Here is a 15410-nt window from a genome sequence, read left to right on the forward strand (position 1 = left end):
GCTTCTCGTGCTTCTTGCTTCCCAGCCTTCGTGGCAAGGTAGCTAGCTGGTCGAGAAAGAGAGACAGAACACCGATGACCGGCCGAATAGTAAGACCTGCGTAGCGCATTCTCGTAGATAGCGAGCGGGAGAGGCGGTATATGTATAGCAGGCGGGGGCTGAGTTCGTCTGTCCAGGTAATAATGGTAGGACTCGTCTTCCCTTCAGCGTTCTTTGTGTAACTATCATATCACACCCATACATCACCCTCCCCACCACACACCCGAATATATCACTGTGATCCAGCTCGTTACCATGCCTTCCACCACCACCACCACCACCCAGACCAACGGCACCAACGGCCACTCCGCCCCTACCCGCCCTTTCAACGATGGCGTGTACACCCCGCTGATCACCGCCATGACCGAGGACGAAGAGATCGACCTCGAGGCCGTCAAGAAACAGGTGGTCAGGCTCGCCGATGCTGGGATGGGGATCGTGCTCCTGGGGACCAACGGAGAGGGTGAGTGAGCGCCCCCGTCTTTGGGATGATTCCTTGCTTCTTGTCTTTCGGATCCGAAAGAAGGTGCTCGGGGTCATGTTCCGGATCAAAAGTGGCTTTTCTAGATGAGACACGATCGGGAGGGAGAGAACATTCTATTCTCATGGGAATCTGATCGCTAATCCACTTGCTTCCTTCCACTTCTGATCCGTCCCGCTGATCACCATAACAATATTAATCACGCGACACAGCCTCCCATCTACTCGACTCGGAAAGAGCTTCCATCATCCGAGCCTCCCGCGAAGCTTTAGACTCCTCCAACCACCCCGACGTCCCCCTCTTGGTCGGTACCGGCGGCGGATCCGCCAAACATACCATCAAACTGGCTAAAGAGGCTAAAGAAGCCGGGGCCGACTATTCGATCGTGATCTGTCCGGGGTATTTCGCGTTCGCCATGGGTGGGAACAAGGGGGCGGTGAGGGATTTCTTTTGGGAGGTGCTCGAGGGGAGCGAGTTGCCGGTCATGATTTATAATTTCCCGTGAGTCCGGGAGTGAATCGCGAGAATGACTGGATGCGTTTTTACGAGTGAAGAAGAAGAAGAAGAAGAAGAAGAAGAAGAAGAAGAAGAAGAAGAAAGACTGACAAGAACCTTCACCTCGTGCTCTTAAAATCGATCCTGCATGTTGTTGGGTAATATCGCAGCGGCGCAGCCTCGGGTATCGATCTCGATTCGGACCTCTTGATCGAGTTGTCCGAGCATCCTAACTGTTTCGGAGCCAAGGTCAGTCCCCGGGGGCGCCCGCTAGACGATGATTTCGAACGCTCATCGGACTGACTATTCGTCTTCTGCCGCCTATCTTCACACCACTCTTTCATCTTCTGTCATGCATCCCCGCCTGACCTTCACACCGAATCTCTCGACGCGGACCCAACCTCGAAATTTCGAAATCTCGAAACCTCACGCTCGCTATCGCTCGCAGCTCACCTGCGGAAACGTCGGCAAAGGATCCCGACTCGCCGCCCATACCCAATCCAAAGCCTACCTCGCCAAACACGACAGGTTCCAGGTCTTGCCCGGTTTCAGCGATATCATGTGGCCCGGCATGAACGTCGGGATGACGGGAAGCATCACCGGCACCGGTACGTGCTCGCTTTTTTTTGGAAAATGTCATCAACGAGGAGGGCAGCTGATAGTCGCTTTGATGTACGGGCTCCGACGCTGTAGGCAACTTGATCCCCAAGACCATGGTCAAGCTTTACGAGACCGGTCTCGAAGCCATCCGGACTGGTGACCCAGCCAAACGCGCAGAAGCTCTCGACCTGCACAACAGGGTCGCCGCTGCCGACTGGCTCATCGTCAAGGCCGGGATCTCGGGGACCAAGTTGGCCCTGGATCACTACGTCGAAAAGGGCTTGGGTGGGGTTCCTAGAAAACCTCTACCTAGGTCGACCGAGGCTACCCAGAAGCTCGTCGACGAGTTGAAGGGCGCTTGGGAGTTTGAGCAGACGTTGTAGGAGAGGAGATTGCGAGGTTGAGCGAGAGGCGGCTGGCTTCCCCACGGCGGCGTGCGAGGAGGAGGACTTTCGTACAGATCAGATCAGAATGGGACAGAGGCATTTCATTTGTATACCGAGCAGTAAAGATATCCGAGAGTCAAGGCTTGATCCCGCCTTGACATCACCATCGCGCCCTCTCATGGTCTACGCAGCGTTGTTGAAGGGTGAACCTCGATTCGCCCAGAGCCCGTGAGCACGTACAATGATCCTGCCCGTTCTTCTCTCGACAAGCGCTGTGAGCTCTCTCGACTAGCTCGTTGGTTCATTTCCCGACTCAGGCCTGTTTGGACCTCCACCATGGATCGGGAATCTCTTGGAAAGCCTTATGTGACATTCTCATGACAACATTTGGGATGAGGGGAGTGGAATCGTTGCCCGTCTATGATCACTTCGAAGTCTCATTTCGCCGATTCACGTTCAATGGTCTATCTCGCCGTAACGCCGCAAGTCAGAGCGACGAAGTTCGATGATAGGATCGTTCAAGGAAGACAAGAGGCGTGAAGGATACATCTTGACGACTGATACCCATGATCATGTGCCACCATCGAGCCGATCTCGGCTTGTGATTAGTAGGGCGCTCTGGGCTGCGTCAGCCACGTCGTCTGTAGGGACATGATCTGAAAGTCCTGGGAGGCCAGATCGCCAAGCGATACCTAGTATCAGAGTACTAGGTGCTGTCTCTTCATGGAAATTGATTTCAGGCCGATGTCCCGGAGCGCATGTCTCATTCGTTTGCGCAGGCTACATGTGGAGTTCGACCATGAACCGGTGATAAGAGACACACTCCAGATCCAAAGTAGCTGCGGCCGGGGCATCGCATTAATAGATCATGAGCGAGTGTATGTCGATTTGCATCATCTTGTCTCGCACATCGATGGAACTAGTCTGCACGATCATACTCTGCTTGCCAAATGCCTAGGATCAGGGTCGTCTTTTTGAGCAGACAGCGTTGACAGACATATGATTAATGTGATTTGGAATTTCGGAGTTCAAGTGCCGAAGGCCGATCATACTTACAGCAGTATTCTTGTTGCTGTTACTATAAATTATAGACCGACGCTACTGTAAGACAAATACGTATCTTCTGAAAAGCCTTCAAGGACGGTTTCAGTCACGCTATGTGCCTGATCGCGTTAGCGCACAATTTCCATGCGCCATGTCCAACCTCAAACAAGACATTCATCTGTTGTATTCGTCAGACAGGTCGGTTCCTGCTATCCAATGCGAGACCGTTATTCAAACTGTTCAATCCAGTGGTCTTTTTCATATATAGTATCAGAGCTGATACGTACAGTGGATCCCACATCAACAGCGCAAGGGGAAGAAGCTAATCCGACAATCGTCAATGAAAAGGTCATCAGCCTCTGACCAAGACTCGTCAATTCGGCGAGCTTGCTATCAGAGTCAAGATAGACGTCGATTGAGAGTTCCTCAAAGTCATCGATGCCCTCAATCCAGCCCTTTGCGGACCGACCTCATGGGTGTTTGGCATTCATTTCCCTGATCGAGGTTGAATGACGGAGTGTAGCGGAAGGACTGGTAGAGTCTTGGGTAACATGAGTAAGTTCAGAAATTTGTTCAGTTTGAGCTTGAGAAGGCGAGCTTGCGATCATTAGCGGAATTCAGAGACTGGTACACGACGACTACCATCGTGCTCGGGTTCGCCACGACATTTGATACTACAATGGATAGTAGCCATCGATCCGAGTACGATCGCGGATACAGGCTGGATATCTGATTCGCGGTTGGACCACGCTCTTCGATTACACTCGTCTGCTAGTACTACTTTCCGCGAAATCTGACTGCTCGATCCATTCTTGGGTGCCAGTAGCAGCAGAACCAGTCTTCTTGTCCTTGACAGGCGCAGGCGCAAGGTCTCGTCTCGGAGACGTGTCGTCTGCAAGCATCGATGATAGGATTTCGTTGCGGATGAACTGGTCATGAGCGGCCGTATGACTCTTGAAGAGCACGTCCATTTGCTCCAATGCCACACCCCTGAAAACATGGAGACGTCAGGGCGATTGCGCGTGATTCATGGCTCTCTGAATGTCAGTGCTTAGTACTTACTTGGTCTCTGGGACACAAAAGTACGTCCACACGCCAGAAAGTACCGAAAAAGCGGCAAAGAAGACAAAGGTTCCATAACCAGTATTACTGATGAGCGGAGGCGTCGCCAGACCCTGCAAGCCCTTGAGCATCAGTGCTCGATAGTACTCGCTCGAGAATCTCTGCTCTAGCTTACGATGGCAAAGTTGGAGATCCATACGACAGCGGTTGCCAAGGCCACTCCTTTGCCTCGGTATGAAGAGGTATGAACTTCTGAAGGCAGGGACCAGGCGATAGGACTCCACGAGACTCCATACGAGAGCATGAACACGAACATGAAGGCGACACAAACCCAAGCCTGAGCCTTGTTGCCCGCCCAGTTGGATGAGAATTTCGCTACATTCCACAAGCGGCGTGTAAGTAATGAGTCTAGTCCTTGAGGTGCTGTTTCCATTGCTCACCGACGAGGACGGCGATCACGATGTGCGAGATGCTCATGCCGCAGGACCCTTGTAACAGCCAAAAACGTCGACCGAATCTATCTAGGACGAAAAAGGTGATGCCGACGGCGACGAGCTGAACGAGATTCAGAACGCCACCCATGTCGAGACGAAGTTCGAAGTTCAGACCAAACTGTTCGAACAACGTCGGGCTGTAGTAGATGAGCTGATAGAGCACAGTTTAGATGAGAGTGTCGATCGATAGCCAGACGATTTTGCCATGAAGAGTACATACCGCATTCACTCCGCAGAACTGTTGGAAGAATGCTATGCCCATGCCGACGTGGGTACGTCGGATGACGCCCGGCTTGAAAAGGTCGATCCAGCCATAAATCTCTCGCTTCAACTCCATCATCCATCCAGGACCACCGAGCGTGGGATGCCTCTCCAAGAACGCTTCGCGATTGTGCACGGCTTCGGCTCGAATTGTGATCCATTCGGCCTGTATCCTGGGGTCGCTGATAGGAAGATTTCGCAGTCGCACAAGTACGTCAAGGCATCGTTGGTCCTTTGATTTTCCGGCGAGCTCTCGAGGTGAATAGGGTAGAAAGTAGATGGCGATACCGAGAATGATGGCTGTGGCGCGATGTCGCTGAGTTAGCGGGAAACGGCGTGTTTCCGACCCTTCGACCTTGGCTCACCTGGAATAATTTGTAAAAGAAATGGCAGTCGGAAACACCAGTCGGAAGTGATATAACGCGTCGCATAAGTCTAAATACAGACCAAAATGATCAGTCTCGTCGTCTACCGTCAAAAAGGTCTCGTCTGCGACGTACCACATAGTATGCGACCACCACGCCGAGCACGATCATAAACCCTTCCAGAGCCAAGAGAGAACCTCTGATGTTGGGCGGCGAAATCTGGCAACGAGCGCGAGATCACCAATCGAATCAGACGAACGAGTCCCCTAATATATCGAGTCTCTGTTTCTTGGCACGAAGGCTCACCTCGGAGACGTACATCGGCGCCGTCGAGGATAGGAAACCGATCCCTATCCCACCCACGGTACGCCCTACTACCATCTGAGAGTACGAAAAGGACGTCGTCTGGAGCGCGGCGCCCGCCAAGAACCAGAGTACTCCAACGCCGATGGACGTCTTTCTCGAATACTTGTCGGCTACGATCCCGGCGAAGAGCGCCCCGACGAAAGCGCCCATTTCGAGCATGGCCGTGATGAGACTAGAAAGGGGTCCCAGAGGGAAGCGAAAGTTCGAGAAGGGCGAAAGATTCAAGTTCAATTTCGAACTGATCAGCCCTATACATGCAGAATCTCGAGGGGCGACCGACCGACCGTGTCCCCCAAACAACAACCTCGATGTCTATCCCCGGCTTCTTACCCTTTGTTGAAACTCGCCCCGCTTGTCACAGCGCTGTCCGTCTCGGGAAACGTCCGTAAGAACTGAGGCATGACCAGGATGATGGATATGAGACCTTGGTTGGCGCCGAACGAGAAGCCTGCAGTCAAGTGCATGTCCACGCGCAATGAAGATTGATCGCATACACAAGTCAACATTGTCTCGTATTTGCGGGATAAAGACCTTGATCATCGTTCGTGAGCTTACCTCCTATACAAGCGGCAAAGGCGCACGCGAACACGATTCGATTCTTGACGAACTCATGTAAAGCTATTGAGACGCGCGAGTGGTCAGAGGTAGTGCGTCTTACGATGGTCAGTGCCGATGTATTTTCGTAAAGACTTTGCGTTCATCAGGGCGGGCGATCACTCACTAGCCGGACCGAAGGCTGCGGTGAGAGCTCCTTCGTCCTGGACGAGCCGGGACGTCTCTGGGTCGAGGTTCACCCCGAAGTGTTCAGGAGGGAGCACGTTTTCCGCGCATTGAAAGGCTTTTGGGCTGTAGTCGTGATTGTCCATCGAGATCGACATGGTCCTTGAAGGCAGTCCAAGCGGAATGTGGGGTCTGGGGTCGAGATCCGGGGTTGAGAGGGTGGCTGGAAATGAAGGGAAGCCGTCAAGATTTAGTGGTATGGTAACACTTGTCAATCAAGGTTAACCCAGTACAATCTTGCCGCTCGTGCGAGGCCTAGTCTTATCACAGACTGGTCCTATATCAACTACGCTCGGTTCTGGGTCGTCCTGACACGCCTCGCTTCGCTTGCGACTTGTGTCCGTTCCGTGAGAGCTCGCCACTTGGCGTTCGACGACGTCACTACTGCCACCACATCTCACTTCTCACTTCACTCTCGCGATCGTGGAATTCGACCGCTGTTTGGGGGAGGAGAGGGGAAAAAAAAGAACTTGGGCGAGAGCGAAACTGCCGCCCACGTGTCGATGGATGCTAGCGCTGACGCGGTTCCGCAGGACCGTCGTCTACCGTTGAATGCCAACCGGGGGGCGTGGTCGTCCGGACCTCGGGGAGTTTAGAGAAATTCAGCCGACCCTGGGTGATTCGGTTGACGTAATTAGGGTGATCTAGTGGCTTTGACACCACAGACGATGGGCCGGTGATTGCCGATCACCGATGTCGTCTCTGGTCATACGCTGGGTCGGTTCGGGAGCTTTGATGAGGGTGTCAAACCACTGTTATGATGACCTGCAAATACAAGCGATGCATATCTGTATACATCTGGGAGATAGACCGTCTGAGGGCTCGTCGATCTGTACAGTAACTATCGATCACGAGCTGAGCCGGTCTGCCCATGTCGAACGCAACAGGAGCGGGGAATCAGCATGTGGACCGAGACGAGATCCCATGCGCTACACAATTCCCCGGCTCGACACGCTGTAATGTGTATATAACAAGTCCGGCATGGCACAGACTTGCGGACCGAGTCTCCGGGCCGTCATCCTCATCATCCACCATACTCGTCGTCCGTCAGAACGTCTCATCTTGCTCTCTTCGATAGACTACATCGATCCAGGCATAGATCTTATAGCGATTACAGAACCCGCTACCTCTTACAACCTAATCGCCAAACGATCACGACCCACAGACAGGATACGATGGGCCCAAACGTATTGCTCTTCGGTGCCGGGGCGTAAGTCTACGCTCGCCGATCACCACGATCGTGCTCTAGCAAACAAGACGACCTGACCTCGCTGAATCCACCCTGTGCACGTCTGGATGCTCATTCCATCCGCCCATATTCATGTCATTCTGGGAACAGTATCGGCTCGGTCTACGCCGCCATCCTGGTCCTCTCCAAACGATGCAAAGTCTACGTGGTCGCTAGGTCGAACTACGATGTTTTGAATTCCAAGGTCAGCCTCCCTCTCTTCCCCGGAGTCTCTCTTTTGGCTTCCTGGGCCGCGTAATTCGTTGAGCGTTGAGGCGGGAAGTGAGAGAGCTGACCGAATGAGCGGGTTTGGGGGCTCGCGATCCGAAACAGGGTCTGGACCTGAAATCTAGCAAGTTTGGGGATCATCAGGGCTTAAAGTTCGATGGAGGTGAGTATAGCATGAGAGCGTTATTACTGAACCTCCCTCTCTTCTGGTGGAGGAGGAAGCAATCCGGGCTGACTGGGAGTCGTCTTCGTCTTTTTTTCGACAGTGTATAGGACGTGTGAAGAAGCGGCGAATTCGGGAATCAAGTTCGATTATGGTCAGTCGTACCCGGCTATCTGGTACGGACCGTCGATCCTCTTATAAGCTGACCAGCGCTTCGATATCGTACGCTTTTACATGTCCCTACTCTATGTCCCTACTGTTTCCTCTCGCGCTATATACCGTCGCATCACAGTGTTGTGCAGTAACAAAGCCCTGCTCGACGCCCGCCCTTCTCTCGCCGAGACGATCCGCCCGGTGATGAGCGATGATACTTCGATCGTCCTCCTCCAGAACGGAGTAGGGGCCGAAGAACCCCTCCATGAAGCTTTTCCCGAGAATTCGGTCATTTCGGCCGTAGTATGGACGGGGGCCAAGGTCTTGGATCAGGGCAAGGTCGAACAGTTCAACAGGGAGGCTCTGACGATCGGGGTGGATTGGAAGCAGACGCTCGGGAAGGGGAATGAGGTGGAACGGGAGAGGTTGGACGGGTTGGTCGAGGTTTTGAAAGCGGGTGGCGGGGAGTGTAACGTGGTCGATGATATCCAGAGCGAGCGGTGGGTCAAGGTGATCTGGTGAGTCCAAAGCAGCAGCTGTTGTGTCGGGTCAGCTGGACGTCAATTTGAGTCAGTGCCGCGAGCCAGTAGTACGAACATGATGGTATTGACGTTTCGATCATATATATGGTCTCCATCTCTTCTGTTTCGCCCGGTAGGAACGCCTGTTGGAACGCGGTGACCACGGCCACTCAGCTCAGGACGAACCGGTTCCTCGAAGCCTCCCCTTACGCCCTCGAACTGTCTCGATCGATCATGGGCGAGGTCGTCCAGGTCGCCAAGGCCAAGGGGCTCACCGTCCCCGAGGGTACGATCGACAAGCTCATCGATCAGTGTACGTCCGTCAAGGGAGGGTTGCCCAGTTCGATGTTGTTCGATTACTTGGCGGGGAGGCCGATGGAGGTCGAGGTGAGGATGATCACTGCATGTCGTAGCTACTCAGAGAGGAGCTGAGTTCTTGTCGAATTTACCCTCTGATCCGTCTGACGCTGCAGGTCATCCTCGGCACACCGCTCAGAGAGGGCAAAAGGTTGGGCCTCGATTTGCCCTCGTTGACAGCGTAGGTCCTCCGATCACTTCCTCATCCTGATCATCATACCCAGTGTAGTGACGTTCTGGTGCTGAACATTTGCGTGTTTCCGGAACGTCTCAGTCTGTACAGCATCATCAAGGCTTTGGATTGGAAAAACTTGCATCCCGAAGAGGCCAAGATCTGAAAGAGCCGGAACATGACATGAAGTCCAGGTCGGCTCTATCTGTCCTGCATCATGATCTTGCTTGGGAACTTGTCTGTCCGGTGTTCCAAAGGGCTTGTAGCTGGTCTCCATTATTATATGTATACGAACTTCTGTTGTTGAGAGGATCAAGGCGTCTTGACTTTCGTTATCGTCAGGGGTGATAGGATGTCGGTCAGCTAGGCGATGGGCATTGCGCATCTCTAGATCTCTAGAGACCGACAGCAGTATCCTCAGCACCTCTGTAGCGAAGGACGCTTACCCGACCGAGTTGTTCCGGTCGAAGACACATGGTCAACCTGGGGCTGTTGTCGATGGCATTTCCGCTATACAACGAGCTATGCATATTCATCATGAGACGAGCCGCGATTGCGAAGAGAAGAGTCCTCGAAGACGAGATCAGATGTCTCGGCATGCCCGGTAGGATCATTATTTGACTCGAACATCTCGAGATAGAACGACGATTGCCAGACTCCTGTGATTCTGATACTATCACCACTACTACTACAACCCACTACATGCTGTTCGACGCATCGCACGTACATTACGCCGATTGTCGGGACTGGGATTGCAAGCTATCTAGCAAATGTCCCTTCGGAGTCGATCCATCGAGCGAGGACGACCTTTTTTACCCTGAAATTCACTTTCGCATAGCGATATCAGATTGAAGGCCAGGATCGGTGGGGGGTATACCCACAGTACGGTAGTCGTTCAGCGCTGCTCCGGAGAACGACAGCGAGCCGGAATCCAGATGCAAGGCCATCACGACCCGCGACCTCGAAAGTTCGATATGCTCCGAGCAACGACAGATATGATCATGCCTACTTGTATACGAAGCTTCATACGGATACAGGATACGACGGGACCCGGATACGCCAAAGACATGAAGACAGTTGATCTTCGTTACGGAGCTTTCGATAGAGGTCCAGGTTGATCAAGACTTCTGGTATCGGGTATCACATCCGTACATGTACGCAACGTACTTGACCGTACGCAACGTGGACACCATCATGTCAGCGAAGATTTGGACGGATCAGGGGCTAGGGTGAATGATCGAATGGTCGTACGCATGTACTATGTGGATCGTTTCCGTGACTATCCTTTGGTGTTCAACAAAGAGGATCGTCTCGTAGCACATATCGTGACGATCAACTTGACCTCGTGTGTCGGGTCGACTTTTCGTCGTACATAGCTCCGGGACCGATCATCGACCTTGGGCGTTCCTGAACTCGAACTCGGATGATCGGAACTCTCAAGTCGACTATCCTTATGGCTCACACAACGCCCGTACGCCCCCTTCTCACCTACTCTCGCCCTAGCCACCAACGACGACGATAAGACAGGGCCTCCTGCTAATCGCACCCTGGCCCTCGCTCTGGCTCCAATACCCCTACGAAAGTTGATTTCACCAAGCGAAGACCCTACCCCGAGAAGCCAAGATTCGGAATACAATCCTCCTGCCCGAGGGTGTCTATTTTTCTTCTCGGACCTGTGATGTCGAAAGAGAACAGACCTCGCACTCGTCTCGTTCCGACGGGATCGAACTTGAGATCTCCCCGCCGGCGTACTCTAAGCTTTCCTACGGATCATACACTACAAGTGAATCTGGAAGAAGAACACCCATGCACCCACACAGTCGACGGCCGTAGGATCGTGGTTTCCCACGATCCTGCGTCTCTTGCTCGTCTCCCGGTCATCCCTTGCGTGCGTCACGTTAAAAAGTGGGGGAGATCAAGCAAGGGCACCGCGGGGTCCTACGGGGGATCCGGGAGTGAGGAGTCGATCATTCCAAATGGAGTCGAATGGTCTGAGACATTACCTTCGGACCACGAGGGGGAAATTCCCAAGCCATGCGGATCGGGAGAAGCCTCTTTTTCTCTTTTTGGCTGCGAGATTTCGTGAGATCTGGGATCGTCGATCGAGGAGTGAGTTTCGTTCCTCCTACGGCTCTGCATACAGCCGAAGGACGAGGGGGAGGTCACATGAGCTGACGATGCTTGTTGTTCTGCTCTCTCACAGCTGCCTTGTCTGATTGGTAATAGATCTCGACAAGGCGTTACCCAGGCTCCTGGGTTTGTGAATTGTTACAATTGCGGCTCGCTGTCCGCTCGCAACATCCATGGTACCCGAGAAGACAAGAGGAGAGGGCGGGACTGCCCATACCGGGAGGACGACGGCTGGGACGTGAATGGGCTTGGCGAGATGAAAACAATAAGACTGTGCCGTCTCTTTGTGAAGCGGGGGATAGATCTATGAGATCGGAGGTCTGGAGACAGGTATATATATCTGTGGCGGACTGGGTGTCGAGTGAGTGTTACGGAGACGAAAGAGGATCGTTCCCCTCTCAAGCAACGAGCTTCTATCTAGTCTTCAGCCGAAACGCACACTCGCCATCAGCTATCAAGTACCCCTTCCAATCGTAGCACTTCGATTTGCATTCCACCATGCGCAACTCTCTTGCGGTAGCGACTGCCGCAGCGATCCTGTGCGCCAGTACGACCCACGCCTTGCCCGGCACTATCGCCTTGACTTCCCGACAAGCGCAGCCCGCTTCCCCCCTCGCGGACGGTCTGAGCTACAGCGTCCCTCCCCCTCCAGCTACCGGAGGCTCGAGCGCCGTGTGGCAAGCGGCGTTCGAAACGGCGAGAGGGTTGATCGAGCAGATGACGCTCGAAGAAAAGGTACGAACGGCGTTAGACGATCGAAAGCAAGTCTGGTACAGGGGCTGAAACGATCGTCTTTCCGTTGCGCTTGGCGATACCGTTGTAGGTCAAGATGGCTACCGGTCAACCTGGCCCGTGTATCGGGAACACATTGGCAGTCCCTAGATTGGGTATTCCCGCGTTGTGCATGTCCGATGGACCTGCTGGTCAGTCTTCGTTCTTTTCTTCACCAGCATCAAGAACCAAAGGCGACTGATCCACCTTGACCTTTGTCCGCTTCTCGATCGGAATATCACGCTTTGCTTTTCAGGCGTCAGACCGGCTTTGGGTGTCACGCAGTTCCCGGCCGGTGTCACTACCGCCGCCACTTGGGACCGAGAGTTGATGTACAACCGGTCTCTAGCGATGGGTCAAGAGTTTCGCGACCAAGGTGTCGTGAGTCTTGCGTTATCTTCTCGGGTCCTGCGCCTATCAGACCCGTCAACATGCTAATGCCGCCGGTAATGTCGTAGCACATCGCGTTCGGTCCGGTCACAGGAGGACCTCTCGGTCGTGCCGTCTTGAACGGAAGGACTTTCGAGGGCTTCGCTGCAGACCCTTATGCTGCAGGCGAAGCGTCGTACTATGCCGTCAAGGGTATTCAGGACGCTGGGGTCATCGCTACCGCCAAGCATTTTATCGGCTATGAGCAGGCAAGTCGCAGACGGCGATCGGTATTGCACATGCAACGTCGCGCTCGTAGCTGACTAGATGGGGGCGATGTTGCAGGAAGGATTTTCCTTACGTTACGGTCGGGCTAATCCAGGCGCCCCTGCAGGGCAGTTGCCATACGACAGCATCATCGACGACAAGACCACGCACGAGATGTACCTCTGGCCTTTCGCTGATGCGGTCCGTGCGGGAGTCGGGTGAGTCCTGGAATGCTTCAAGCGGCAGAACGAAGTCGAGGTGGACTGAACAGGATCATGTCCCTAACAGCGCGGTCATGTGCTCGTACAATTTGGTTGTAAGTCTCCCCGTCATGTGCTTTGGGCTCGTAACATGATGCTGGCCTGATCGCTCGTACCGTGTCTAGAACGGGACGCACTCCTGCGCCAATTCTGAAACCATCAACGGGTTGCTCAAAACCGAGTTGGACTACCAGGGCATGGTCTTGAGCGATTATGGCTGTGAGCGTCGTTTCATCAGGTCGGAAAATCCTTGTGTGTTAACGTTCCGGCCCTCTCGATATGCTTTTTGATTTTGCCACTCAGCTGTTTGGGGCACTCAGGCGTTCGCCCAGGGCGGTCTCGATATTTCCACCCCGGGCGATGGCCTGGGTGGACTCTTTGGGAAGTTCTTTGGCAACGAGCTGCTTGCACTTGTTGGCAACGGCACCATCGACGAGAGTCGCATTCAGGATCAGGCCATCAGGGTCTTGACGCCTTACTTTGCGCTCGGTCAAAAGGACGACCCGCTCCCGCCCCCTACCCAGAAAGTCAGTACCAACTATCTGATCCCCTCGGTGAACGAGTATAGGAACGTCCAGAAGGGCAGCACCGTCGATTTGATCCGCCGAATCGGCGAGGAAGGTGCCGTCCTTCTGAAAAATACTGGTGGCCTACCTTTGCAAAAGCCCCGCAGGATGTTGATCGTTGGAGAAGATGCCGGCTATCATCGAGCGGCAGGCGACTTTGGGAACGGAGGACCAATCAACACGTTCGCGCTCGGCTTTGGCTCCGGATACGCTATTCCCAACAACCTCATCGACCCTCTTGCCGCCATCTCCATGCGTGCTCTGGAGGACCAGACGACGATCGAGTCCGTATTGAATAATACGAATATCGCTCTCATCTCGAGCCTAGCGTCTCAAACCGACGTCGCCGTCGTGTTTAGCGAAGCCTTGACTGGCCAGGGCACCGAACGCCGCGACCTGAACCTGACCCGTAATGGTACCGAGATCATTCTGGCTACCGCCGCTCAGTGCTCGAACACTGTCGTCGTTCTTCACCTCCCTGGAGCTGCCAATCTGGAAGCGTTCGTGGATCATCCCAATATTACGGCCATCCTCGCTCCGATGCTCCCGGGAGAGCAGACGGGGACATCCCTAGTGCGGCTTTTGTACGGGGATGTCAACCCGAGCGGGAAGCTGCCCTTCACAAGTCAGTTTGGATTACATGATCCCAGTTCCGGATGGGCTTTATGAGGCTGATCTGTGATATCCAGTCGGCAAGAGCCTCTCTGACTACCCGCCCAACACCGTCGTCCGAGACAACGTCGTTCGCCCGACCACCGAGTTTACAGAAAAGTCTCTTATCGACTGTGAGTAACGGTTAGCGTAAGGACGGACTCTATTACTGACCATCTCTGTCACCTATGATAGACCGCTGGTTCGATGCCAAGAACATTGAGCCTCGATTTGGTATGTCTGTCGAGATCTTGGCCAGGCAATCTATCAGGTCGCTGAGCTGGACTCGGTGACGCAGAATACGGATTCGGATTGAGCTATTCGACATTCGCCTACAACAAGATCTGGATCAACGAAACGGCCGCCAAAGACACCCTCAGCTTGCAAGCTACTGCAGAGCGATTCTCAGGCCAGAAAGCAGGAGAGTCCCTCTACGATGTCTTGTTCACAGTATACGCCGAAATCGAAAACTCGGGCAAGGTCTTTGGTTGTGAAGTCGCTCAGCTCGTGAGTCAATCACATTGGAGATTGCGCTTAGCGTCCTCTACTGACTTGCTTCATTCGCGCTTTGTCTCACTATCGTCGGGCCTTCAGTACGTCGAGTTCCCTTCGGTGGAAGGACAACCTCCCAGAAACATGCGTGGATTCGACAAGGTCAAACACCTCGAGTCAGGCGACAAGCGGACCGCAACTTTCCCGTGAGTGTGGCTTAACGGCAGCGATCCTTCTGGTCTAATCGACTGAGACACTGGGATTCCACCGACGTAAAGGATCCGTCGTAAGGATGTCAGCGTGTGGGACACAGTCCTCCAGATGTGGCGCTCCCCCGCAGAGCCTCAGGTGGTCTTCCACGTCGGCTCCAGCTCTCGCAAATTGCCACTCGTAAGCCGTCGGAGCGTTTCAACTCGCGCATTGCGCTTGCTCATAACAGTATGGCTCCTCAGAGATTGCCTTACAACCTGTACTGAGGTCTATACATCGGTTCATATCTACTCGGCATCTCGTGATTCGAGTCATACTTCTACCCTAGCACCGATGCTCTTATAAACACTTGATGAGAATCATAATGTCAACCCCTAAGATCCTCGACTGCCGCTGATATGACCCATTGCCTTTAGTGGCGTCACGTGAGGTGAAACACTTCGGGATGATCAGTGCGAGAATGACCCGAGACCTCCCGCCATGGCGCATTTAGCCTGTA

General features: G+C 53.7%; 4 protein-coding genes across 4 annotated transcripts; 3 read left to right on the top strand and 1 right to left on the bottom strand.

The window, feature by feature from the left end:
* Nucleotides 1–87: 87 nt before the first annotated feature.
* On the top strand, nucleotides 88–2170 carry HD553DRAFT_336398 (dihydrodipicolinate synthase). Its single transcript, XM_046182233.1, has 5 exons — nucleotides 88–502; nucleotides 733–1021; nucleotides 1186–1264; nucleotides 1464–1623; nucleotides 1709–2170. Exons 1-5 carry the CDS (start codon nucleotides 295–297, stop codon nucleotides 1996–1998), a joined length of 1026 nt encoding a protein of 341 aa, XP_046035054.1. The 5' UTR covers nucleotides 88–294; the 3' UTR covers nucleotides 1999–2170.
* Nucleotides 2171–3670: 1500 nt separating this feature from the next.
* HD553DRAFT_315305 (hexose transport-related protein) lies at nucleotides 3671–6751 on the bottom strand. The gene is made up of 11 exons (XM_046180472.1): nucleotides 6315–6751; nucleotides 6149–6211; nucleotides 5924–6041; nucleotides 5534–5765; nucleotides 5363–5446; nucleotides 5228–5297; nucleotides 4822–5162; nucleotides 4548–4752; nucleotides 4283–4482; nucleotides 4108–4220; nucleotides 3671–4035 (listed from the first exon to the last, which is right to left on the bottom strand). Exons 1-11 carry the CDS (start codon nucleotides 6469–6471, stop codon nucleotides 3804–3806), a joined length of 1815 nt encoding a protein of 604 aa, XP_046035055.1. The 5' UTR covers nucleotides 6472–6751; the 3' UTR covers nucleotides 3671–3803.
* A 620-nt stretch (nucleotides 6752–7371) lies between these two features.
* On the top strand, nucleotides 7372–9707 carry HD553DRAFT_315309 (6-phosphogluconate dehydrogenase). The gene is made up of 8 exons (XM_046180473.1): nucleotides 7372–7583; nucleotides 7713–7806; nucleotides 7935–7992; nucleotides 8096–8146; nucleotides 8285–8663; nucleotides 8804–9053; nucleotides 9140–9204; nucleotides 9298–9707. Exons 1-8 carry the CDS (start codon nucleotides 7549–7551, stop codon nucleotides 9359–9361), a joined length of 996 nt encoding a protein of 331 aa, XP_046035056.1. The 5' UTR covers nucleotides 7372–7548; the 3' UTR covers nucleotides 9362–9707.
* A 2116-nt stretch (nucleotides 9708–11823) lies between these two features.
* Nucleotides 11824–15177, top strand: HD553DRAFT_344040 (glycoside hydrolase; the record flags this gene model as incomplete). Its single annotated transcript, XM_046182940.1, has 14 exons — nucleotides 11824–12060; nucleotides 12149–12248; nucleotides 12353–12477; nucleotides 12555–12780; nucleotides 12848–12950; nucleotides 13021–13048; nucleotides 13118–13211; nucleotides 13296–14183; nucleotides 14248–14343; nucleotides 14405–14443; nucleotides 14508–14716; nucleotides 14804–14907; nucleotides 14980–15091; nucleotides 15154–15177. The coding sequence occupies 14 exons, from the start codon at nucleotides 11824–11826 to the stop codon at nucleotides 15175–15177; spliced, it is 2385 nt and encodes a 794-aa protein (XP_046035057.1).
* Nucleotides 15178–15410: the final 233 nt, after the last annotated feature.

Source organism: Filobasidium floriforme (genome assembly GCF_021052385.1).
Source record: "Filobasidium floriforme strain CBS 6241 chromosome Unknown HD553scaffold_17, whole genome shotgun sequence".
Lineage (NCBI taxonomy): Eukaryota > Fungi > Basidiomycota > Tremellomycetes > Filobasidiales > Filobasidiaceae > Filobasidium > Filobasidium floriforme.